The sequence below is a fragment of the Schistocerca serialis genome, chromosome 1 (assembly GCF_023864345.2).
Source record: "Schistocerca serialis cubense isolate TAMUIC-IGC-003099 chromosome 1, iqSchSeri2.2, whole genome shotgun sequence".
Taxonomy (NCBI): Eukaryota; Metazoa; Arthropoda; class Insecta; order Orthoptera; family Acrididae; genus Schistocerca; species Schistocerca serialis.
The window spans coordinates 1018399601-1018426225 of record NC_064638.1 but is presented as its reverse complement, the minus strand read 5'-3'; the positions used below and the strand labels follow the sequence as shown (position 1 = coordinate 1018426225).

The following is a 26625-nucleotide window of genomic DNA, read 5'->3' as shown; positions in this document are numbered from 1 at the left end:
TAAAACTTAACAATTTATAATCTCCTGATAATGTCAAGAACAGCTGGTGACAAGCCAAATAATCTGAATTAGTGCTGCCTGTGCCAAGCAAATAAATTTGTACAAGTTGTTTGGACGGCAAAGTGTTAAGATAAAGTTTGAGTTTGTAATCAGCTTGTCTCTTATCCTGTTGAAAGTAGCTAGCTTAAGTTTTGCATGGATACAGTTAGTCTAACAATGCCTCTTATAAGAAGTGATTCAGGTTACTGGAATTCCATTTATTGTCTTGTTAAACATGTCCATTCTGACCAAAAGTATCCAGACATAACTATATAATACGGAGCAGACCACTAGATGTCACAAGAGGCAGACCTGCCAGAGTGAAGGGAGGCAGGGAGTTGTGTGTTGTCAGTAAAGTACAATATCATCAGAATGTGTCAGACAGGAGAGCTCAGTGACTTCAGACATGGACTAGTCATCAGATGTCACCTGAGTACCAAATCCATTAGGGAAATTTCATCTCTTCTAAAGGCACCCAAGGTGCTTGTTGGTGGTGTGACTGAATGCAAAGGAAAAGCTACACCCAAACCAAGGTCAGGCAGCCCTTAGGTACTGAGAGACAGGGACTGTCAAGCATTGTGGATGGTGGTTGTAAAAATTGCATGAAATCAGTGGAAGGAATCACTTGTGAGTTCCAAAGTGCTAACAGCACTCCAGCTAGCACAATGTGTATAGTAAGATAAGAAGAATGGGATACAGTGATCAAGTAGTTCCTCATAAGCCACACATTCCTATAGTCAATGCTAACTGATAGTTGAGGTGATGTAAATAGTGATGCCACTTGACAGTGAATGATGGGAAACAACTGATTTGGAATGATGAATTATGATATGCCCTGTGGTAATCTGATGGAAAGATTTGCATTTGACAAATGCCTTGAAAATGTTACCTCCCATCATGTGTAATGCCATCAGTGAAGTATGGAGGAAGCAGCTTTGTGGTACAGAGGTTTTTTTATGGTTAGAGTGTGTCATCCTCCTGTACTTAAGAAAATGATAAACATGGAAGTATTTACAACATTATGTACTGTAAAGGCGATGATGATTGATTGTATCAGCATGACAATGCACCCTGTCACACAGCAGCAGCTGTGAGGCATTGATTTGTGGATAGTAACTTTCCTGACTCCCATTCCACCACAGACATTCAACACATGACTGGAAATATCTCCAGTAGAGTTCAGACCATCATAAAGATGAAGGATGGACTCACCCCATATTATTGTCCACTAATAATGCTTTTGACCAGATAGTGTATACTGAAAGAGAGAAATGCTGGAATTGAATTTTGAAGTAATCCAGCATTTAACCTATTAACTGTCACTAATATTTCATCATCAATTGACTTGAACCATAGTGTTATGCAAGAGATTGTTCAGTAGGAGCCAACAGTCTGGTCTTGCATGAAATTAACTTCAGCAACTGCAAAAACATTCTTATTCAGCAAAATGTGGATTGTACAGATCTTAGATAAAAAAAACATTGTACGGATATTATTCTGTTCCTGGAACTGTCAACAAGTTACAGATAATATGCTTCATAAACTTTTAACCATGTACACAAAATAATAAAACTCAGTAAAAAACAACATACCTGGAAGTATGTCAGACCAGAAAGATAGAGGGCTGGAATTACATGAAGAGTTGTTCCAATGGCAAGCAGGAGCTCAAATTTATGAATGGAATGTTTGTAATATCCACGCAAACCAAGACACCAAATCTTAAACAGTGTTTCCAAGTCAAGAAACAATGTAAAAGCAACCTGTAAAGAAAACAAAACAATTAAAGCTGACTGATGATAACAGATAACAAATAAAAATAAATTGCACTATTGCAGTGATCAGTTAGTAGTCCTATAGCCTGCCGTATGCCTTGCTTCTACAAAATTACAGCTTGAACAAAACAAATATTTGCAGACAAGGATAGGTCAGGTGATGACGTTTCAGCTGTGGAACAACTACCATCCAAACATCATATTCCAAAGATTCCAGTTTGAAGAAAGAGTTTCAGGACTGTGCAATGCATCAATAAATCCAGTTGTTATAAACTTTCTTTATGTGCTACAGCATTTGCTATTAGCACCCTCGAAGAAGACTCTCAGCACAGTGGCAATTGGGTATAGCTGAATCAATGAAAACTGGTTGACATCAACAATGTTAACCATTTTGTGGTCACTATCAATATTAAATAGCAAACAACACTGCATTATCATACAACATGGCATCATCAGCAAACGAATGCAGATTGCTGCATATTCTGTCTGCCAAATCACTTATGTATATAGAGAACAACAGCAGTCCTATCACACTTCCCTGGGGCACTCCTATTACTTTGGAAGTCTTCAAGCCACACACATATCTGTGAACTTATTCCATATGCTCATACCTTCATTAACAGCCTGCAATGGGGCACTGTGTCAAATTCTTTCCAGAAATCTAGAAATACTGAATCTGCCTGTTGCCCTTCATCCATAGTTCTCAGTATATCATGAGAAAATGGCAATCTGAGTTTCACATGAGCGATGCTTTCTAAAGCCATGCTGATTCACGGACATAAGCTGCTCAGCCTCAAGAAAGTTTATTATATTCAGACTGAGAATGTGTTCAAGGATTCTGCAGGCCCATTCTTTTACCTTTCTTATATAATGGTGCCACCTGGGCTTTTCTCCAGCCACCTGGGACTTTGTGCTGGGTGAAAGATTCACGATAAATGCAAGCTAGGTAAGGAGCCAACGCCGTAGAGTGCTCTTTGTAAAATCGAACTGGGATTCAATCCGGACCCGATGATTTATTTGTTTTCAAATCTTTAAGTTGCTTCTCTACACTAGACTTATGTGTAATTGGATTTGATATCATCATCTTTATTGACATATTATTTGCACTAACTCTTGTGTTAGCAACTAGCTGCAGTTGGTAGTGAATCGAAAGTATTCGACAATGGTCAATGAATTTCATTTTCTTTCAATTCAGGTACTCCGATTAGCCACCTTGCTGAAGATTTTCATATAGAGAGTGTAGAGTATCTACATATTCATGGTTTTATACAACAAAAAACATGTTATTGCAAGAAGGTAGGTCATTCTAATAATTTATTCTGCAAGCACTGGAATAGAAGGACTTAACAGTTTCACACTGAAAATATATTTATAATTATGACAAGAATAAGTGTTTTTATCCTAGTATTTACAATGACAGAGAGACAGAATGGCTGGTCAGTACTTACCTTCAACAGGTAAAATTTCACTACTTTTGGTACATTTTAAAAAGAACAGACTAATTGTAGCTTATGGAACTATTTGTTCCTTCATCACGGAGGTAAGAGGGTTACATTTGGGAAGATTACCAAAGATCAGCAGGTCACTCAGACCCTTGGATGGGAGAGATCCACCTGTTGTGATGATGAGGGGAACAAAGATGTAGGGGACAAGCATCAGAGGGAGGGAATGTAGGAGGTAAAAGATAATATACTGGTATATTGTGCAGTCTAGAGGTGATATAGAGCAGACTAAAAAACAAAAGATGGGTACAAGAAGAGTCATAATCATCATCATCTTGGACAGTTTCCAGTCTCTGGCTGGGTCTGTATGGAACATGGGCCTCTCCATCATCTTCTGTCTTGCCACCATCTATCCGTCTTCACCTTGGTCCAGTCTTCTCCTTTCTTCTGGATGCATTCCTCTACTCCTTTCAGCCATCTCTCTTCCGGTCTTCCTCTTGGTCTGGTTCCTTCCAGTTTCATCTCGTGTATCCTCCTGGGTATCCTCTTCTCCTCCATTCTCTTAACATGTCCATACCATCTCAGCCTTGATTTCTCTATCTCCTCCTGCAGTGGTTCCACCTTCATTAACTCTCTGATCCTCTCTTTTCTTAATATGTCTATGTTTGTCACTCCAATACTGTTTCTCAAGAATTTCATCTCACTAGCTTGTACTTTGCTTTTCTCTCTTACTTTCATAACCCAGGTTTCTGATGCATATGTCAGGATCGGGACATAGTAAGACTGGTATATAAACTTTTTACTGATTTGGAGTACACCCTTACTCCACATCAGGCTTCTGACACTCTCCCAAATTGCTTCTGCTTTTCTCCACCCCTCGGTTATTTCCCTGTCGTTTTTTTTCCATCTTCCTGTATCAGGCTTCCTAGGTACTTGAAACTCTCCACTCTCCTCAATCGTTCCCCACCAATTGTTATTGCCGTTGTACCTCTCTCCTTCTTTCTTGTTGTGATAATCATCTCACTTATACTAAATTTCATCCCATATTCTTGTATGTTTGTTCCCATATGTCCAACTGTTCTTGTACTTCCTTCTCCTTATTCCCCAAATCATGAGATCATCTGCAAACACCATAGCTTTCATCTTCCTTTCACCAATTACTTGTGCTACTGTACTCACATGAGACAATACTGACCCTATGACTTATCTTAGAAGAAAGATTAAGGAAAGGAAAACCTACATTTCTAGCATTTGTAGACTTAGAGAAAGCTTTTGACAATGTTGACTGGAATACTCTCTTTCAAATTCTGAAGGTGGCAGGGGTAAAATACAGGGAGCGAAAGGCTATTAACAATTTGTACAGAAAGCAGATGGCAGTTATAACAGTCGAGGGACATGAAAGAGAAGCAGTGGTTGGGAAGGGAGTGAGACAGGGTTGTATCCTCTCCCTGATGCTATTCAATCTGTATATTGAGCAAGCAGTAAAGGAAACAAAAGAAAAGTTCGGAGTAGGTATTAAAATCCATGGAGAAGAAATAAAACCTTTGAGGTTCACCAATGACACTGTAATTCTGTCAGAGACAGCAAAGGACTTGGAAGAGCAGTTGAATGGAATGGACAATGTCTTGAAAGAAGGGTATAAGAAGAAAATCAACAAAAGCAAAACGAGGATAATGGAATGTAGTCGAATTAAGTGAGGTGATGCTGAGGGAATTAGATTAGGAAATGAGACACTTAAAGTAGTAAAGGAGTTTTGCTATTTGGGGAGCAAAATAACTGATGATGGTCGAAGTAGAGAGGATATAAAATGTAGACTGGCAATGGCAAAGAAAGCGTTTCTGAAGAAGAGAAATTTGTTAACATCGAGTATAGATTTAAGTGTCAGGAAGTCGTTTCTGAAAGTATTTGTATGGAGTGTAGCCATGTATGGAAGTGAAACGTGGACGATAAATAGTTTGGACAAGAAGAGAATAGAAGCTTTTGAAATGTGGTGCTACAGAAGAATGCTGAAAATTAGATGGGTAGATCACATAACTAATGAGGAGGTATTGAATATAATTGGGGAGAAGAGGAGTTTGTCGCACAATTTGACTAGAAGAAGGGATCAGTTGGTAGGACACATTCTGAGGCATCAAGGGATCACCAATTTAGTACTGGAGGGCAGTGTGCAGGGTAAATGGCTCTGAGCACTATGGGACTCAACTGCTGTGGTCATAAGTCCCCTAGAACTTAGAACTACTTAAACCTAACTAACCTAAGGACAGCACACAACACCCAGCCATCACGAGGCAGAGAAAATCCCTGACCCCGCCGGGAATCGAACCCGGGAACCCGGGCGTGGGAAGCAAGAACGCTACCGCACGACCACGAGATGCGGGCAGTGTGCAGGGTAAAAATCATAGAGGAAGACCTAGAGATGAATACACTAAGCAGATTCAGAAGGATGTAGACTGCAGTAAGTACTGGGAGATGAAGAAGCTTGCACAGGATAGAGTAGCATGGAGAGCTGCATCAAACCAGTCTCAGAACTGAAGACCACAACAACAACAACTGTACTCGTTATATCATCCATTACTACAATGAAGAGTGTTGGTGAAAGTGCACTTCCCTACCTCAAGCCATTTCTCTGTTCAATCCAAGCTGATCTCTCTCCTCCCATTTTCACACAGCTCACATTTCCATGGTACATTTCACTTATCCTCCAAATAATCTGTTTTCAAACAATGGAAAAAAAATCAAACAATGGAAATCTGTTTTGATACTCGTCTGTTCTCCAAGGCTTTTCACACTTCGCTTCTACGTACACTATCATACGCTTTTTCAATGTCCAGGAAGGTCATTAGTAGATCTACTCCATATTCATAGCGCTGTTCCTGCAGTTGTCTTACAGCAAAAATTAGATCCACCGTGGACCTTCCTGTTCTGAAGCCATGTTGCTCTTCTCTCATTCTTCCTTCTAATTTTGCCAAAATTCATGCTTCCAAAATTTTCTCAAAAATCTTTGCACAATGACACATCAATGTTATCCCCCAATAGTTCTTGCACACTTTTCTATTTCCCTCCTTAAAGATCAGCACAAATATTCCCTTCTTCCAGTCTTGTGGGATCGTCTTCTGTCTCCAAACAATTTTCATTACTTGATATAGCCATTGTATCCCCACCTCTCCTGCTGCTCCTCACCATCTCTACACTTAGCTCATCCAGACCTGGTGACTTCCCTCCCTTCATATTGCCCAATGCCTCTACCACTTCTCCCCATGTAAGGTCTTTTTCTATTTGCTGTTCCTCTTCTTTTTTCTCCTCGGCTTGTTCCTCCTCATCCAGGTCTCCATTTGGATTCAGGAGTTCTTTAAAATACTCCTTCCATATATTCTTGAGTTCCTCCTTATTCTTTACATCTTGTCCACTTTTGTTCACCATTCGAGCATAATCTGTCGTACCTTTCTTCCTCTTACTTTTAATCATCCCAAATAACACCTTTTTTGAACCTTCACTATCCTCCTCTATCACACTGGTCCACTGTTCCATACACTTTCTTCTTTCCTCCGCTAGCACTCTTTTTGCTTCTTTCTTGCTTGCCTGATACTCTTCTCTTGTCTCTACTGTTCTCTTCTGGAACCATACCTCTATTCTTCTTCTGTACTATATCCTTTGTGTTATCATTCCACCAGGGTGTTTCTTTCCATCACTTTTTGTTGCTTGTCGTCCCACATATTGCTTCCGCTGCACTTAGTAATGTTCCCTTGAATCTACCCCACTCCTCTTCTACTGTTTTTGGTTCATCCTTTGGGGTGCTTTCCTTTACTACTTGTAGGTACTGTAGCCTGCTTTCTTCTTCCTTGAACTTCCATACCCTTATGCGTCTTTCCTGGTTTTCTGTCCCTTTATAATCCTTAGTCCCTCTCAGGTTCATTATCAGCAAACAGTGCTAGCTATCCAAGACCTCTGATGGTATTACCTTAATGTCAATGATGTTCCTATTCATCTCACTATCATACAGGAAGTAGTCAACTATCAACTTTCTCTTTGAGTCTTGACTTTACCAGGTAATCTTGTGCCTCTCTCTTTCCCTGAACCAAGATTTCCCAACCACCAAGCCATTCCTTTGACAGAACTCCAATAGTCTTCCACCTTCCTCATTTCGGCAGCCTCAACCCTCTGGTCCAAGTACACTTTCACAGCCTTGTCTTTCTCTTCCAATGTGTACATTTAAATCTCTCATTACTATCATATTCTTCCTTCGCATCTGCTTCTGCATTTCCTCTTCAAATTCTTGCTTCTCCTCAGAAGTGCAACCCACCTGTGGTCCATACACTTGTATTACCTCTATGGTCATCCCCTTGAGTGATATCTTGGTCTTCATCATCCTATCACTTATTCTCTTCACTTCCTCTTTTAATCCATACTATTCGGACTCCATTTCTCCTTCTCTCCTCACTTCCACTCCAGTGCAGTCGGTAGCCTTTTTCTCAGTTCTCTCCTTCCATCTCATTTCAGCTAACCCCAATAGGTCTAGATGGGTACAAGAAGAGTAATGAGAAGTAAAACGAATGGTTACTAATAAAAACACAATATGGCACATGTTCTACCGGCTTAATTTATTTAATTAACCAGCTTTTGGGTTACAAGGCCACCATCAGACTTTAACTGACCATTGTCAAAGTAGTTGCATTATTTGTAAACAACCAGGAAAAGATGTTATCTTCTAGAGAGAGACAAGAACACAGAGTAAATGTCATCATTGATAGTGTAGTGGTGAAACAATTAAAAAGTTACAAGTTGAACAGTAAATAAATGTAAAGGGAGCAATCAGGAAGAACATTAAGACTAAACTTGATAAACAATCTCAATAAAATAACATTATCACTCGACAAAAGTACTAAAGAAAAGCTTCAAGAGGTATCACATGTGGAATGAGATACAGGAACAGTACGAAATAGAATTGACAACTGTAACACTGAAATATGTGGAGTACATAAGCAATCACAATGAAATGAGTAAATACTGGAAAATGGAGGAATTGTAAGGAACTGACAGTGTGGGAAGCATTGGAGAACTGTGAGGATTAAGTGAAGTAAGGGGAAATACTGAACTGTGTTTGGTCATTTAATATTAAATCTGGACTGTGGAGATGTTTGTTAATTTCCAGGCCTTCCAACACATTGAGTTTTTCGGTCTCTTATTTCTGCTGCCCCCCCCCCCCCCCCCCCACCCATTTATGAACAATGGATCCTGCCATTGGTGGCAAGGCTTGTCATGTGCCTGAGATATACAGATAGACATACTGTAGGTGCACCACAATGGAAGGGTAACTATTGAGAGGCCAGACAAACATGTTGTTTGTTGAAGAGGGGCAGCAGCCTTTTCAGTACATGCAGGGGGCAACAGTCTGGATGATTGAACTGGCCTTGTAACAAACCAAAACAGCATTGCTGTGCTGGTACTGCAAATGGCTGAAAGCAAGGGGAGACTACAGCTGAAATTTTTTCCCGAGGGCCTGAAGCTTTACTGTATGGTTAAATGATGATGGCATCCTCTTGGGTAAAATACTCTGTGGGTCAATTGGCCACCAAATTGGATTTCCGGGCAGGGACTGCTGAGGAGGATGCCGTTATGAGGAGAAACAAAACTGGTGTTCTACGAATCGGAGCATGGAATGTCAGATCCCTTATCGGGCAGGTAGATTACAAAATTTAAAAAGGGAAATGGATAGGCTAAAGTTGGATTTAGTGAAGTTCGGTGGCAGGAGGAGCAAGACTTCAGGTCAGACGAATACAGGCTTATAAATAAAAAATCAAATAGGAGTAATTCAGGAGTAGGTCTAATAATGAATAAAAAAAATTGGAACATGGATAAGCTACTATGAACAGCATAGTGAATGCATTATTGTAGCCAAGATAAGACATGAAGCCCACACCTGCCACAATAGTACAAGTTTATATGACAACAAGCTCCACAGATGATGAAGAGCTTGAAGAAATGTATGATGAGATAAAAGAAATTATTCAGATAGTTAAGAGACATGAATATTTAATAGTCACGGGTAATTGGAATTCGATGGTAGGGAAAGGAAGAGAAGGAAAATATGGATGGGAGTAAAGAATGAAAGGGGAAGCCACCTGACAGAATTTTGCACAGAGCATAACTTTATCACAGCTAACACTTGGTTTAAGAATCATGAAAGAAAGTTGTGTACAGGGAAGAGACCTGGAGACACCGGAAGGTTTCAGATTGATTATATAGTGGTAAGACAGTGATTTAGGAACCAGGTTTTAAATTGTAAGACATTTTCAGGGTCAGTTATGAACTTTGACCACAATTTATTGGTTATGAACTGTAGATTAAAAATGAAGAAACTGCAAAAAGGTAGGAATTTAAGGAGATAGGACCTGGATAAACTGAAAGAACTAGCGGCAGTAGAGATTTTCAGAGGGTGCATTAGGGAATGATTGAGAGGAACAGGAGAAAGAAATACAGAAGAAGAATAATGGGCAGTTTAGAGAGATGAAACTGAAGGCAGCTGAGGATCAAGTAGGTAAAAAGACAAGAACTAGAAGAAATCCTTGGGCAACACAAGAATTTAATTCAAGAAATGAGAAAATATAAAAACAAAGTAAATGAAGCAGGCTAAAAGGAATACAAACATCTCATAAATGAGATCTACAGGAAGTGCAAAATAGCTAAGCAGGAAAGGCTAGAGGACAAATGTAAGGATGTAGAAGCATATATCACTAGGGGGACATGATAGATGCCACCTACAGGAAAATTAAAGAGACCTTTGGAGAAAAGAGAATGCCCTGTATGAATATCAAAAGCTCAGAAGGGAAAGCAGAAACGTGGAAGGAGTATAAGGGTGGAGAAAAACTGTGTCATGAAATTTTAACCACTATGGAAATTTGGTGCCACACACTCTGATTGCCCTGGAATTGCCCTGTTTCCATTCATCAGTTGATGGGCAGCGCTATGGTTGTTGGTTCACACATACAAACATCCCTCGCCCCACCACTGCCCCAAAGTGATACACATGTGTCGAACAGGTCTTGCTGTTTGTCTCCACCTCATGTCAGATGCATTCACGGGCAAGTTTCACTTCAGAGCACACACACATCAACTGCAATTTAGTCATACAGTAAGCATGGTGGGACAGCATTCATTTGAAGAACAACAAGACATGGTTTTTGTTTATGGACTAGCCGATGGTAATGCGCATGAAGCTTGATGGTTGTATGAGGAATGGTACCCAGCAAGACACCATCCACACCCGCAAATGTTTACAGCAATTCACTGGCTACTTGGTGAAACAGGCTCGTTAGCAGGATATCATAGTGATGCTGGAAGACCTCGAAAACGAAGAGATGCTGCAGCTGAAGAGACTGTTCTCGAGCACTTTGAGGCTACAAAAAGTACTAGAGCGGATGGACACAGCATGGGGGTCACTCATTGGTTAGTCTGGGAGGTTTTGAGGGATGATGTCCAATATCCATTTAGTTTCCACCCTGTCAAGATCTAAATCCTCTGGTAGACTATGAACACAGGCAGTGGCTTCTGCAGTGTGTTGCACAAGATCCTGACTTTCCTGCCACTGTGTTGTTTACCGACAAGTGCACCTTCCATCAGGATGACCTTTACAGCACTCAAAACATTCATTACTGGGCAAGATGAAATCCTCATGTCACGTATGTCCATGGACATCTGGTATGATTTTCGCTGAACTTTTGAGCAGGCATTGTGGTTGACCATCTGATTGGACCGGTCCACCTACCTCCTTGACTTACTGGGGCAAATTTCCTTCACTTTTTACAAGAAACTCTACCCGGCCTGCTGGAAGTTGTTCCCCTGAACATACAGCTACGCATGTGGTTGCAGCATGATGGGGCACCTGCACATAACAGTCGTGCTGTGTGTGGATATTTAAATGAACGCTACAATGGCCAAGTAATTGGCAGAGTTGCTTGTAGGACTTGGCCTCTGCCACCAGACTAGCCCTGTGGGGATTCATCAAGGTTCTAGTTCACCCACCCAGATGCAAACCACCTAGAAACAAAGAGGAATTAATGGATTGCATTCAACATACCGCCAATCACATCAGGGCAATGCCAGGAATCTCTGAAAGGATTCAGCAAAACACTGTTCGACATTACCATGCATGAGTCGTATCAGAGGGTCGCCAGTTCGAGCACCTGCTTTAAGTAAACAATGTCCTAGCAACAAAAAAGACCCTTTTCAGGGCCAACACTATTTGTAAAAAACTTTCTGTACACGAACTAACAGCTGTTGAGTGGTTTGTTCCTGGTATGTCTCATCATGAAACTATAATGGATGTGTCGGGACCCTGGTTGATTCGCCCCCAGGGCCCCAGAGTGGAAGGCTGGTGCACTACCATCGAGCGTGCGGGCCACCTTCGATACATCGCGATCTCCAGCAGGCACAACATTCGCGGTCATGTGTTGTCCAGAGCACCCAGCAGCAGGGCAATCCCGTGGGCAATCGAAGCATGAGTCACCAAGTTACCATAGTTTAAAAATTGTGTGTTGTAGACCTACACAACATTAGTAACTTTGGTTCCTACTGGCGTCAGCTATCCAGGGTAAAAATTTTGTGATACAATTTTTCTCCACGCTGTGTAGAGGGTCTATACAAGGAATATGTACTGAGGGCAATATTATGGAAGTGGAAGAGGATGTAGATGAAGTTGAGATGGGAGATATGATACTGTGTGAAGAATTTGACAGAGCACTCAAAGACCTACGCTGAAACAACATTTTGTTAGAACTACTGATAGCCTTGGGAGAGCCAGACATGACTGAACTCTTCCATCTGGTGAGAAAATGTATGATACAGGTGAAATACCCTCAGACTTCAATAAGAATATAATAATTCCAGTTCCAAAGAAAGAAGGTGCTAACACATGTGAAAATTACCAAACTACCAACTTACTAAGTCACGGGTGCAAAATACTAATGTGAATTCTTTACAGATGAATGGAAAAACTGCTAGAAGCTGACCTCAGGGAAGATCAGTTTGGATTCCATAGAGATGTAGGAACACGAGGCAATAAAGACCCTATGACTTACCTTACAATATAGGTTAACAAAAGGCAACCCTATGTTTATGGCATTTGCAGACTTAGGGAAAGTTTTTGGCAATGTTGATTGGAATATTCTCTTACAAATTCTGAAGGTGGTATGGGTAAAATATAGGGAGCAAAAGGCTATTTACAAATGTGTACAGAAACCAGATGGCAGTTATAAGAGTAGAGGGGCATGAAAGGGAAGCAGTGGTGGAGAAGGGACTGAGACAAGGTTGTAGTCTATCTCCAACGTTACTCAATCTGTATACTCAGCAAGCAGTAAAGGAAACAAAAGAAATTTTCGGAGTAGGAATTAAAATTCAGGGAGAAGAAATAAAAAGCTTGAGGTTTGCTGATGACATTTTAATACTCTCAGAGACAGCACAGGACTTGGAAGAGCAGTTGAACAGAATGGACAGTGTCTTGAAAGGAGTATGTAAGATGAACATCAACAAAAGCAAAACAAGGATAATGGAATGTAGTCAAATTAATCAGGTGATGATGACAGCACTAGAGTAGGAAATGAGACACTTAAAGTAGTAGATGAGTTTTGCTATTTGGACAGCGAAATAACTGATGATGGTCGAAGCACAGAGGATATCCTATCAGGAAGGGTTAATAGCCATAATGTTCGGATTTGGGGTTTGCAAAATCTGCAGGGCTCATTGTACATGTTCAATACAGCCCTAAGCTAAATGTCTGGTGTGAGCTAATGCAAGACAGGATTGTTGGACGTTCTTTGCGGAACAAACAGTGAATGTGTCAGTGTATCTGGACATGTAGGAGCAGTTTGTGTACCCTCAGATACAAACTTGCAACCCAATATCAATTTTCAACAAGATGGAGCTCTGCTGCATTGGTCAACGGCTGTTCGCAAGTTCCTGGACAGGAAATTTCCCAATCGTCGGATCGGACGTTTTGGACCCATTGCCTGGCCACCATGTTCACCTGACATTACACCGCTTGATTTCTTCATGTAGGGATTCATGAAGGACTGCGTGTATGCAAAGCAAAGTGGACGATATTCTTATGTTGTAACATCTTATCACTAATGCAATTGCAACAATAACAGAGGAAATGTTACAAAGAACTTGGCAAGAAATTGAATATAGACTCAATATTCTTCGTGCTACAAATGGTTCACCTGTAGAGGTGTACTGATGATAAATAAATAAATTTTTTGAGATGCTCTACAATGTGGTGCATTTTTTGTTGTTGTATCTACTGTGTGTGTTATTATTTTTTTCCCTGGGTCTTTGAAATCAGGGAGGTTTGAGTGGGACACCCCGTACAGTTTAATGTTCAAAAAATCATAGACAGAGGCACATACCAATCAATAATACAGGGTAAAACGTAGGGGATAAAAGACAATATAAACTCATCCATGTAATTTGTAGCTGTTAATGTTTTGAAAGTTTGGAAAGCTTGCATGATAACTCGCAGTCTTCACTGACATGAGCTCTTTGGTGCTTTCTTGCATGTAAAAGAAAAAGTGGCACTTCATGTAATGGAAAATTAACTTACTGCCAAGGTCAAGTTGATGTTCCAACAACATCCTAAATCATGTGTTCTGATAACAACTTCATCGGTGCTGTCTGAAAACTCATAAAATATATCATTCCACAGATTCGAGATGGAAGACAGTTTCTTTTCAAGAATTACTTCAACCTGTTAAAAAATGCTGAAAACACCTTTGGACGGGCATGTCAAATAAGAAAGGCCATTTACTGAACCAAGGTCCTTTATGGTGGTGAAGGTTTCAACAGCTTTTCATTCACAAGGACTTCAGCACACTTCACACAGCCACTCTGTTTATTCAACTTCTTGACAATATAACATGCTATGTGATACATTAAACACTGTTTTGAAATGTCGTCTTAATCGGAGTAGGAAGATCAGTTTCCCAATCCGCTGTCACCACTTTGCACTTAATTTCGTCCTCAGCAGATAAATTAATGTTAAATTTCTTTAGCACATAAATGCATCTGAATTTGGTTCACAGTTCTCGGATGCAGATATAGCCACCTTAATAGGGACATGCATGCACTGTAACATACGTAATTGCAGAAAATCTACAGTTGATGGATGTCTGTTACAACTCATAGACCTCAAAATTCCAAAATGATGTTCCTGGGGGTCTTGGTTGACTTTTCCTGTCATTATGTACTTAAGAACTTTGGACCAAAAATACTGAGAAACTTCCAGTGTACCTTTTAGCATGACAGAGATTCCATTTTTCTGTTTGTGAAAATGTGTTGTTTTCTGAGCAAATGGTTTCATAAAAGTCAATTAATATTTTGTATGAAGGGGAATTTTTGTAGAGTGATTTATTTGTTATTCTAGAGTTGAGTGCATCTAATATGATTATGGTATTCATATCTCTCATGAATAGTTCAATGTTTTCACTACCACTAAAATTCATGGGATTAGTTTTGCGGAAAAAGTCTAGACACACACACACATACTTTTTGATACAAAATTGTTTAACATCATTAAACACAACTAGAATTCTAAATGTGTCTTATGGGCTGCACTGTTAGAAATCTACTCCAGCCAGCTACAAGCAACAGCTGCGTAGTCTGTCAGTGTGCACAGCAACTACCATTGTGAAAGATATCACAAAAATGGAAGTAACGGCACTTCTCCATCTAAGCACTGTGATGGAGATAAAATATGGACAGTAAACAGTTTAGACACAAAGAGAACAGAAGCTTTTGAAATGTGGTGCTACAGAAGAATGCTGAAGATTAAATGGGTAGATCACATAACTAATGAGAAGGTACTGAGTAAAATTGGGGAAAAGACGAATCTGTGGCACAATTTGACTAGAAGAAGGGATCAGTTGGTAGGACATGTTATGAGGCATCAAGGGATCACGAATTTCATATTGGAGGATAAAAATCATAGAGGGAGACCAAGAGATGAATACACTAAGCAGATTCAGAAACATGTAGGTTGTAGTAGTTACTCGGAGATGAAGAGGCTTGGACCTGATGGAGTAGCATGGGAAGCTGCATCAGATTAATCTTTGGAATGACCACAACAACAACAACAATGTCTTTGATATTGAAAATACACTGAGCCATGGCATTCCTCATATAATACGAAATACTATAGTCACTGGGTTTCAGTATTTTTGCTACACTTTGAGATACCTATCCCAGGTATAGGATTGTACACCACATCTTGCAGACTTTGGGAGGAGCAACAGAAGGAGCATTGAGGAGGAATATAATTTTCAATATTTGTTTCCTGTGCAAAGTGTCTTCAATCAGGACAGCATTGCAGCCATTGGCTGAGACAATTAAAATTTATTATGTCTAACTCTGCTTTGAAAACCTCCTTAGACTTGATAACAGATATAAGATGGTGAACCATTGATTGAAAAGCTGCATGTTTGTGTCTTACTAGACACGTGGGACAAGGAGGTATTCATGTGTCTGTAGTTGTAGTTTTTTTTATGGATTTTGAAATAATGTGTACGTGAACTGATGTCAAAGGTTAGATCTTGAAAGTTTCTGGATTTGTTGCAAGTCTCCATTGTGAACTGAATGTATTTATGATGACTGTTTTAAGTTATGAAAAAATTTGTTAAGCTGTCTTGTAGTGCCAGTCCACTTACACAATACATCATACACATGTCTAAACCCATATTTAGCATTTTCACACGGAGGTTCTTTATTCGAGAAATTTTGTTCAAAACTGTAGAGTCCCTTGGAACTGCAAGCGGTTTTGTGCTAAACATGTCTGAGTGGCCAATCAAATGTCATTCAATTCTACAGGGTTGACATTTACAACTGTACATCAACTCTGTCAGAATATCAACACATTCCCCTACAGGTATGTTGGAAAATTAACAGTATGGAAGCTGCCAGAGAAAACAGTACACCAGCTGGAGCAATAGGCCCTGGTTTTTGGCAATTAGGTAATTACAACTATGACATTCATTATCGGAGCACTGCACAGCATGCAAATAGTGGTGATCTGTCGCCCTTGCCTATGGACCCAAATAAGAACAACAACAGATAGGAAGTTGAATGCTTCTCAGTAAAAACATTATGCACCAGACAGTGCTGTCATTCTCTTTACTGTCTGTGAAATAGCCCAGGTGACAGTTCAGGATCTGCTACTTCCAGGGGTTTTTTCACTGAATCAGCATGGGTAGCCGGACTGCTCACCCAAGTTATTAGACCCCTCAGGTTTCAAGATTTTTTTGTATCCAATATTATGTCAGCTCTTCAGACATTGGTTGCCTTGTTGCTGGTTACTAAGAAGTTGGAATGCCAGATCATTTGGCCCTGGGTCTTCCAGGTGCTGCAGTAAGCACAAAATGGTTCAAATGGCTCTGAGCACTAAGGGACTTAACATCTATGGTCATCAGTCCCCTGCAGTAAGCACACTGAGAGATGCGTTCAATAAATGCAATGGCCAGACTTCATGTTTAGTGCCCTAAAATTGACAATGGAGTAGAGAATACGGTCCACAAGTGTTCAGGTATGTGTGCAAAATCAGCTGACTCTGCCTCAGCATTATTCTTTGTGGCTCGAGGCTAAGCATGCATGGGAGCAAGTGCACATTGACCTTATTAGGCTGTTCAAGGGTGCCTTGAGGCTTTTATTTGTGGCCACACACACAAATTTACCATATGTGGTACAGAGGCAATCAACAACAGCTGCTATGATCTGGGCTTTAATGACAATATTTGGCATAAATGACGTGCACAAACCTTAGATAAGTGCCTGCAGTTCTCCTCATATGCCTTCTAGAATTACTGCAGGAATGGAACCACACATCTCACCACTCCCCACTTTCACACGGCAGCAAACTCAGAGACAGAGTGGTTTGCCAAGACATTCAACTCAGAGATGAGGAAAATTCTTCTAATTACACCATATGATGGTGTATTGACCAGCTTCTTGGAAATATATTGGTCCAGCCCAGTCAATGGTAAAAGCCTCACTAAAATCATGCAGTGGCACAGTCTATGGATCGTCTTTGATCTTTTGCTCCCATCACAGCAAGCCCAGAGCCTCTAGAGCAAAACTTTACTGCCACACAGGCTTTAGGTCTGGGCTTGCACCTTTGATTGGACCTGAAGATGGACTCAACGTACTGTTGTCTGCCATAATGGGTGGCAAATGTTTGATGTCACAACTGGGGCTGAGCAGTTGGTCTGGTATCACAGTCCGCTGTAGCTGCGACACCTAATATGGATGTCCCCGCATGAGCACTGACATAGGGCAACCAGCAGGTACTACTTCTCTCCCAGCTGGCTGGTACAGGCTGCAGAGACTGCTCTTGCTTCCTTGTACACATAGATATAACCTAGGTCCATGGTGTCATAAGGAGGTCACATTTCATGCATGGATGCCAATGGAGTTTGAACCAAAGCCACCCACGTTACATTCTCAGCACTGCCTCAAACAGGACAGGGCTCAGCCCCACTTGCAGCAGAACAGAGTGAGTACCTCACCCTTCTTGATGCCACTGGATGCAGCAACACGGCCGTATCAAGCACCCCACCCCTCCTGATTTCATTATGTCTCTCAACGCATTAGTGGGGGTACCGATCAATCCTCCTTATACCGCTAGAATTCCTAGTCACAGGCCTGATCATTACCAGCCTTATGGGCCCATTAAAGGGAGAGGTATCTTGTATTGCTGCCACATGATCCAACTGATACTAATAATGTCTGTGAGCTTGTGGAGAATCCTCCCCCCACCTCCATCTGTAACAGCAGATGATGGGCTGCATAAACTGGAAACCAGCTCCCCAACACCCTCACTGGTCACTTCCGTTGGAGGGACAACTTAGACGGCCACACTTTCCAGATCCTAGGCACGCCAAACCAGTCTCTTGCATCATTTTGATGGGGCAACATGCTCTGGCCCTGCTCTCAGCAGCCCACCCGCACAGTTCCACATGGCCTGCATTGTCGCCTGCCACATTTCGCCAGGGTATGCATGAACTGCACAATTCTTATTCCATGCTCATGGTCATTATCCTATCACAATCCATTTAATAACAGGAGTGCTACCACATTTTTTCCATGCCACCTTCCCGAACTGCATCTTCTTGAGGCAATTCTACTGACTACAGGAGGACAAAGCCTGATGCCAGACATCTGATTCATCCTCATGGCATCAGCAATTGGAATACTGCATGCAGTGTAGTGCAAATAGTGGAGTGGAGTGCATTGAGCATCAGGACTATCAGGCCGAGTTATTACCATTTTAGCCCCGCCTATTTTGGCACTCCTTTGATGCAATTTTTCAAGCCACTGGATGATGCTGAACAAAGATTGCAAGTCAACCATGGTCTGCCCAGTCCAAACCCTCCTCAATTAAGAAGCATTACTTCATTTCGAATGTTACTGTAATCATTAGCTTTTGGGTTAATATGTTAGAACCAGCCCGCGCAGCTCTTCCAGGATGTCCCATCATGTTTGCCATTTTCTTAAGTAGCACACAACTTAGGAATGTGCGCCCCATAGGTGTACTGAAGGGAACATAAACTCATTCTTTCACTGGTGACCCCCTCTAAACCAAAGTGTCGAGTCTCATTACTGAAACATGCAGTTTTCCTTTTTTAATATTCTGATCAGCACAACCCATGTGTTCATGAAATCAGTTCCTGTTAGTTTGGCTGGACACATCCTGCTTGCACCTCCACCTGCTCCTTGCCCTCTCCACCCTCCCACTCTCCTCCATGCATGCCACCCCTCTGCACGCATCATTGCCCCTGCCTGCACCCCTCCACACATGCCATCCATTTGTGCCACAACCATCCCCCTTCTGCACCCCTTTGCTTGTGCCATCCCTTCACGTGCACCAGCATGCCCATCCTGCAGCTGACGGATGCACGCCCGGACAAGCCACAGTGTAACCATGCAGCGCACTGAACACCCCTTCCCACAACAACACACAGCAGAGATTGTATTGAACGGTTCACACCATGTGTGCCCACCTGCCTTCTTCTCAGCAAGATTGCCTGCCAGCACCCTCCCGTATGGTGCGAAATGCTGCCTGCAACGTTATGTCGCTATGTCTCTGCCACACGTTGCTACCCCTATGGCAGTCATGCACAACAGGCCCTCTAATTAGCAGCACTTCACAGGTGTTGGAATTCCACATGCAACTGTCAGCAATACAGAACTGCTCGACTCAGCTGACCAACGGGGCAGCGTGCCCCGCACAAGCCGACTAGGCAGGCCCTCCCCCCGGTCGTGCTGCTGCTCATTTTCCCCCTTCAACCTGCAAGACCCACACCTGTGGTTTGCTCCCATTGAGGCAGATTTCGCAGCTTGTTCCATCGTGAGTGATGCAACGAAATTCGGGATGGTTGTCGGCCACTTCGACCTGACCACCACTGCCAAAGTCTGGGATGTTATTTCACACTCAGCCCCCTCTGGCTGCTACAGTAAACTAAAAGAACACATCATCTCCAGCTTCATACCCTCAGAACTGCAACAGGCACATAATTTGTTATCATTCAAATGGTGTGACAATATGTGCCAATCCCTGTTGCTAGATCACATCCGATCGCCAGCAAACCACACATTTTCACCGATGGCCTGCTCCTAAACTGCTCATTTGTGTGCCTTCCCACCCCTATTCAGGCTGTCCTGGCCTCGCACGCCCATTTATTGTTAGGCGACACAAATGGTCTTGGCCATTTGAAACCCTGAACTCCTTCCCCGCCATGGCTGCAGCGCGGAATGCCGCTTACCACCCCGAGGCTCTGGCCGGCTATTCACCCACCCTACCTTATCTACACCAAGCCACGACATGCACAATGTCACTTGCACCACCTGCTGCTAATGAACCTCTGCCCAACATGCAGGCCCCCGATCTCTACCAGATTCTCGTGTGCCTGAGCTCTCAGAGGGCAGCATTTACCACCAGCATCACTCGCCTACATCTCATGCACCTGCCGCCAAGTGAGCCCGACCTTACACACACAAGGCTGGCCTAGACAAAAACAGCCGCCCTCACAAGCACGGTTCTACCTGCCCCCTTGAGAACCAAAGCCACTGCAAACTAGACACTGCTTGCTGGTACCACCAGAGGTTTGGTGAGAAAGCGACCAACTGCAGACCTCCTATTCCTGGTCTCCAAACCCCGGCAGTGACAAGCAGTAGGCCCACCTGGTTGCTGTGCCACTTCACAGCGCATATTCATATGGGATTTGAATGATGCTAATCTCCCTGCCCACTACCTTATCAACACTGCCTCCAACTTATCCGTATTCTGCCACAAACTAATCCTAAATCCGGCTCCCGTCTCCCCTCCTGATCGCCGCTACCAACAACTTGGCCATCCCTACCGAAGGGGTGCATACCCACTCGCTCAACCTACGTTTCCAGTACGGACTCCAGTGGACCTTCAAGGTCATGGACGTTACTGACCCCATTTTGGGTGATAACTTCCTAGGTCATTACAGCCTACTGGTTGATGCAGTGAAGTGCCGTTTAGTTGATGGCACCTCCATCAGGATCATCCAGTGCAGCTCCCACCCCGTCACATGCTTCACTGTGAAACAGCTGCTGGTTTCAGGCCCATATGCTCAGCTCCTGGCAGAATTCCCTCTCCTCATCCAGCCATCCAGCACCCACTGGAATGTTCAGCATGACACTTTGCATTATATCACCACTACCCATGGCCACCCCAGTTTTCTGCCATGCCTGCTCCCTACCCCCTCACAAGTGCAAAATCACAGAAAAGGAATTCGAAGAGCTGCTCATGGCCAGTGTGCTTTGGCCTTCCAAAAGCCCCTGGACTTCAACTATTCACCTCGCCCCCAAAGAAGACAGTTCCTGGTGCCTTACAGTGATTACCGTAAACCCAATGCCCACACCATCATTGACCACTATCCGATCCCACTCCTCTGCGCCTATGATGATGCCATCTCAGGAGCTAGTATCTTCAGTAAGATAGACAGCATTACAGCCTACACACAAATCCCAGTCACCCTAGAGGACACTGAGAAAATAGCCATAATCACACTTTTTGGTCTGTTCGAGAGTGCATTCCTGACATTTGGCCTCCCCAATACCGCACAAACATGACAGTGATGTTTGGACAACACCTTCCAGCAGGGTGCATGATAGTGTTTTGCCTACATAGATGATATACTCATCTACTCCAGATACCCTACTGAGTGTCACCAACACCTACGCAAAATTTTTTCCTGCCTACAAAAAGCTGGAGTGATCCTAAACTTGGCAAAATGTGTTTAGGAGTTGAGCGAGATTGAATTCCTTGGACATTCATCTCTGCCGCTGGCTCCTGCCCCTCCCAGAGACAGTACAGCCAGTAGTGGACTTTCCTCACCCTATTACCTTCAAAGGGCTCCAGCATTTCATTGGCATGGTCAGTTACTTCTGTCACCACCTTAACGACGCCACTGCCACCCAACAGTTCCTTACTGCAGCATTCCTTGGTGATAGAAACAAAGGGAACAAGCTGGCCCTTGAACCCTGGCCATGATCGAATGATCAAGAGCTTCAGAGAAAGAAAATGGGACTTAGACAATGTGGCCCTTCTGACCCACCCCGTCCCCCATGCCCCCCTGGCAATAGTGGCAGATGCGAGCCAGATGGCTATCAGAGCCATCCTTGAACAATATGCGGACAATGACTGGCAACCACTCACCTTCTTTTCATCCAAGCTCTCCCATACACAATCCTGCTGGGCGCATATGACTATGAGCTGCTTGCACTCCACGAAGCTGTCCACTATTTCCAATCTTCAGTAGAGAGAGACGTGTCTTTATGACCTTCACAGATGACTGTCTCCTCACCACTGGTTTTTGGAGGGAAGACATAGACCAGATCTCACCTCAACAGTTTAGGCTACAGGAGTATATCCTACAATTCACCACCAATGTCCAGCATATTGCCAGCATTGACAACATTGAGGAAGATTGCCTTAGCTGCTCCTGTACCATCATCCAACCCTTAGACTACAGTGTCTTGGTTGCTGCTCAAGAGGGCGACCTGCACCTGGCCCATGCCCTTCTGAATGTGGACACCAGCTAAGATCCATATCCGGCTCCAATTGTAAGATCTTTTGTAATGTCCTCATAGATCCTTCACAACCTGATGGTTCCAATGATTGCCCCCACTCCCTCCTGCCTCGCACCTTTTGAGAACCGGCAAATGGCCATGTCCACGGTCTCGTACACCCAGGCATCTCCACTTTCCACCACCCTCATGAAATATTGCTTTGTCTGGATGGGCCTCCATCATGACTGCGGCCAACTGGACCCAGTCCTGGGTTCCATGCCAGCTTGCCAAAGTTGGATTGCACTTTCACTCCCCCTGCAGCTGCCTTTAATCTGACGCAAGACTGGTTCATGCACATTCACCTCAACATTGTTGGCCCTCTACCCTCCTCCAAAGGGTATCGATATCTGCTGACAATTACTGACAGATTTTCTCACTGGCCAGAGGCCATCCCTATCTCAGACATTTCAACTGAAACTGTGGCTGCAGCCTTTGTTCAGACCTAGGTGTTCTGCTTTGGTTGCCCACGTGACATCGCTACAGATTGTGGGCACCAGTTCACCTCGACCATTTTCTGATTTCTGGCAGCCACCTGTGGCTCCTGTTTCCACCATACCACCAACTACCACCCTGCAGCTAACGGGATGGTGGAGCAGTTCCACCACAAACTTAAAGCCACCTTCACATGTTATTCTTCTGAATGGTCTGCTGCCCTGCCCCTGATGCCTCTAGGCCTGCAGATCACACGCAAAATCAACCTGGGAACTTTGTGTGCCGAGCTAGCATACGGACTGCCACTTGCCATTCCCAGATATTTTTTGGAAGCGACCCTGCTCCCTCTTCACAGCACCATCCCCGGCTTTGTGCAGCAGCTTCACGGCTACATGGCCCACCTGTGACCAATACCTCCACAACAGCATGGTGTACACTGTACCTTCATCCACTATGACCTCACAGCATGCACACACATCATGCTTAGGATGGATACATACCAATGGCCTCTCTGCACTCGGTATTTGGGCCTGCACCTGGTATTGTGATGTGGGGAGAAGACATTCTCCATTCGTCTGAATAGGGTTGCGGCAACCGTATCCATAGACAGGATCAAGCCAGCCTATGCCCTAGAGCTCCCTCAAGCCAACAAGCAAAGCACCATCGAGATAGAGTTGCCCTCATCTACCATCAGCTACAGCAGTAGCACCAGCAATAACACACCACATACAACACACGCCAGCACCGTCCCCTTTGATGTCCCTGATGTGCCACTGGCACTGGCTGACATCACCCTCAACACCATGTCCGCACACCACCAGCCAACATTGCCTGTGGTCCACCACCAGTGACTACATGAGTCACATACCTCCCAGTGCCTGGGACCCTGATGCCACCACCGCACTATCCTTTTTGCAGCCTCCAGCCAATGTAGACAGCATCTCACCCTCACAGGCGTCTGCCATGCTCAATGGAGTGTCTTCACCAATGCCACCAGCAACTGCACCATTAAAGCAGAGACGCTACTTCACACATTCCAAATGCCATGTGCAGGAGCTGCCCATGCCCCTCCTTTCCCTAGAAATCACAGCATGAGCACAGCAGCAACAACCCATGCATGACCCACGGCAAGCATTGTCAGTCAGCTTCAAACACCCCGCTGCACAGCTGACCAGTGTTTACCCCTCAAAAGTGGAGAACTGTGTGATGGCTCCTTCCCTCGCCTCCATCTGTAGCAGCAGACGATGGGTTGTGTTGACTAGAAACCGGCCTCCAAACACCCTCACTGATCACTTCCACCAGAAGAATAACTTAGGCAGACATGCTTTCCAGACACTAGGCATGTCAAACCTCCATGGCTGTTCTGGCACTCCTTTGCTGCCAAGAATGCCATTGAAGCAGTTTTTCCATTCCGATGAACAAAGGGCATAAAAGAATGATGTAGGAGATTTCTGTTCATTATTTTGACTCTTTTTATGTACACATTATCAAAAGCTTGATGAAGCTGAATATCATGGCAATGGGCCAAAAAATGCATGTTCTTGTATAAAGTGTTACAAACTAATTTCCTGAAATATATCATCTGAAGTATTGAATAAAGATATAATTACTATCAAGTTTCACAAACAGAATGGAGTATGAGGATTTTAAATTATACAGAGAGGATTAACATTTTTTCAAAAAATTGCAAAAGGAAGTATTACTTTAGATTAGATACCCTGTTAATTCCATATAGTGAGGAGATCATCAGAGATGTGGTATACATAATAATGTGTTAGTTTAGTTACAATCACAAATGCCTTAATGTCCTCACTCTGTAAGTTAATGTGAAGCAGCCTAGGGTTTAACATAGCTGTATGGCATTTACTCTGCTGATTAGGAATTTTACATGGTCACTTTTCTCTCATGATCATAATTTGCTTGTCTTTTGCCCGAGTGTCAGAGTGCCAGCCTGATTTACTGATCAGATACTGATGGGTTGTAAAAATTATTATACCTAATTATAAAAGAAACTGACCCAAACAATGATTCAAATTCCAATTAAAAATAATTCAGTAAGAAGAAAGTGTAACAAATATCATATTTCATTGAACTGCACTATATGATGACAACTTAGTACACAAGCCACATCTTTGTGATTTAAAATCAGTGCTTTTTGGACATTTTTAACAACAAATGTTAGCTCGCAAAAAGTATTTAATAACACTTACTTCGATGTAGTAATACTTTTCATAGAAAACATGGCGTGGCCTTTCATCATGTTTAAAATGCATTGTGGCTGTGACAACACCATTTGCTAGGATTATAGCCATTACAAGCAACCGGAAGGAGGCTGATCGCAGAATTACATGGCAGAACTGAGGAGCTGATCCTCCATGTTTATTCTCATCTAGAGTAACCAGCTTCCATCCAGAATCGTTACCAGTTAAAATCTGTAACATAAGATAACACATGAATAAGAAATACGTACAACTGAAAAGTGTTTGTAATTAAAGCTCACTACTGTCATAATTATTACACTAATCCTAAATGGAAAGATAATGTCAAATCAAACATTCTCTTTGAAGAGTTCCTAACTCCATAGCCTAGTGTTGCACTGTCTTCAAGACTTCATATGCTGCTTCCAAGTTTACATTGACAATTTTAATGCACAAGTCACTTTAGGTGTGTGGTGGAGGATACTCTATTTATCACAAACAATTCACCCCCTTCTCATTCCATTCACAAAAGATATGTGGGAAAAAGATGATCTTTGCATAACTTAGAATAATAAGCTTAGAATGTTTCAAAATTTTGAAGACTTGTATTAAACCTGTGTGACAAAGCAAGCTAGGATAATTTTAATTCCCCTCTTGTTTTGCCATCTGCCTCCTTTAAATTCATTTTGTTACTTTTAACTATTTACCACTAGCATACATGAATATAATCTGCATTTTCATAAAGAGAATATAACACCAGATCTAATTTTGTGCTTAGTTTTATGTATGTAATTGATTTTTCTAATTTATTTTGACTTTTCCTAGTTAGTACCATTTGTTGCAGGGAGAAATCAGTGATTGTTTCATAATTTAAATTCTATTATTGACATATAATCAAGTATAAATTCTGTAATAACTGTAAACATTTGGAAGACGAAGTACCAGTAATCTTAAAGTATCTATTTAGCTCTCTTCAAAAACATATTAGCGAAACCAACCCTGAATTAATTCCAAAGTAATTAAAAGCTTTGTCAAAAGTATTGTTTGTGTAACTATATTTTTTAGTTTCATGATTTAATTTTCGGCCTAAACCTCGTAGTAGAAGAAAGTGTTAAAAAGATGCAATTTTTTGATGTATTCAGTTAATTTAATGAGTTAAGTTTTAATTCTAATTTCTGTAAATTTAACTTTAAACAATGTGTAGTTTCAGCATCTATTATTGTGATGATATCTAAGGGCCTGATTTTTGGTCATGAGACAGTCAGTCCATGGCCGAGTTTCAGACGAGTAACCTGTGATGATTAGAACAACAACAATGCTTCAAATTAACTGTGAAATAAGTGTTAAACAATTAGGCCGTGTATAAAAACCAATGACAGTGACTGCTCCATATGTACATGTTTATTCTTCAAGAACTGTAGACTTTGTGGTTAGGTTTTACTGCTCGTAGATGTTCAACAAGAAACTATTTTAGCAGTATGTGGAGTTTCGCCAGCAAACTATTAATGAGGCTTATGGAAAGTTTAAACAATAGTGCACTGGCCATACACACATAACTGTGTAATACAATATTTTAAAGAGCGAAGTGGATGAAAATTGTGCTGA

General features: G+C 42.3%; 1 protein-coding gene across 1 annotated transcript in view; it reads right to left on the bottom strand.

Moving 5' to 3' along the window:
- The window catches only part of LOC126413465 (sodium leak channel NALCN), a 429358-nt gene that overhangs the window by 220796 nt on the left and 181937 nt on the right, over positions 1-26625 (bottom strand). Inside the window, exons 10-11 of the mRNA XM_050083266.1 lie at positions 25033-25254; positions 1632-1799 (exon numbers count right to left, since the gene is read on the bottom strand). Of these exons, the coding sequence (XP_049939223.1) occupies positions 1632-1799; positions 25033-25254 (390 nt within the window). The remainder of the gene's footprint in view (positions 1-1631; positions 1800-25032; positions 25255-26625) is intronic.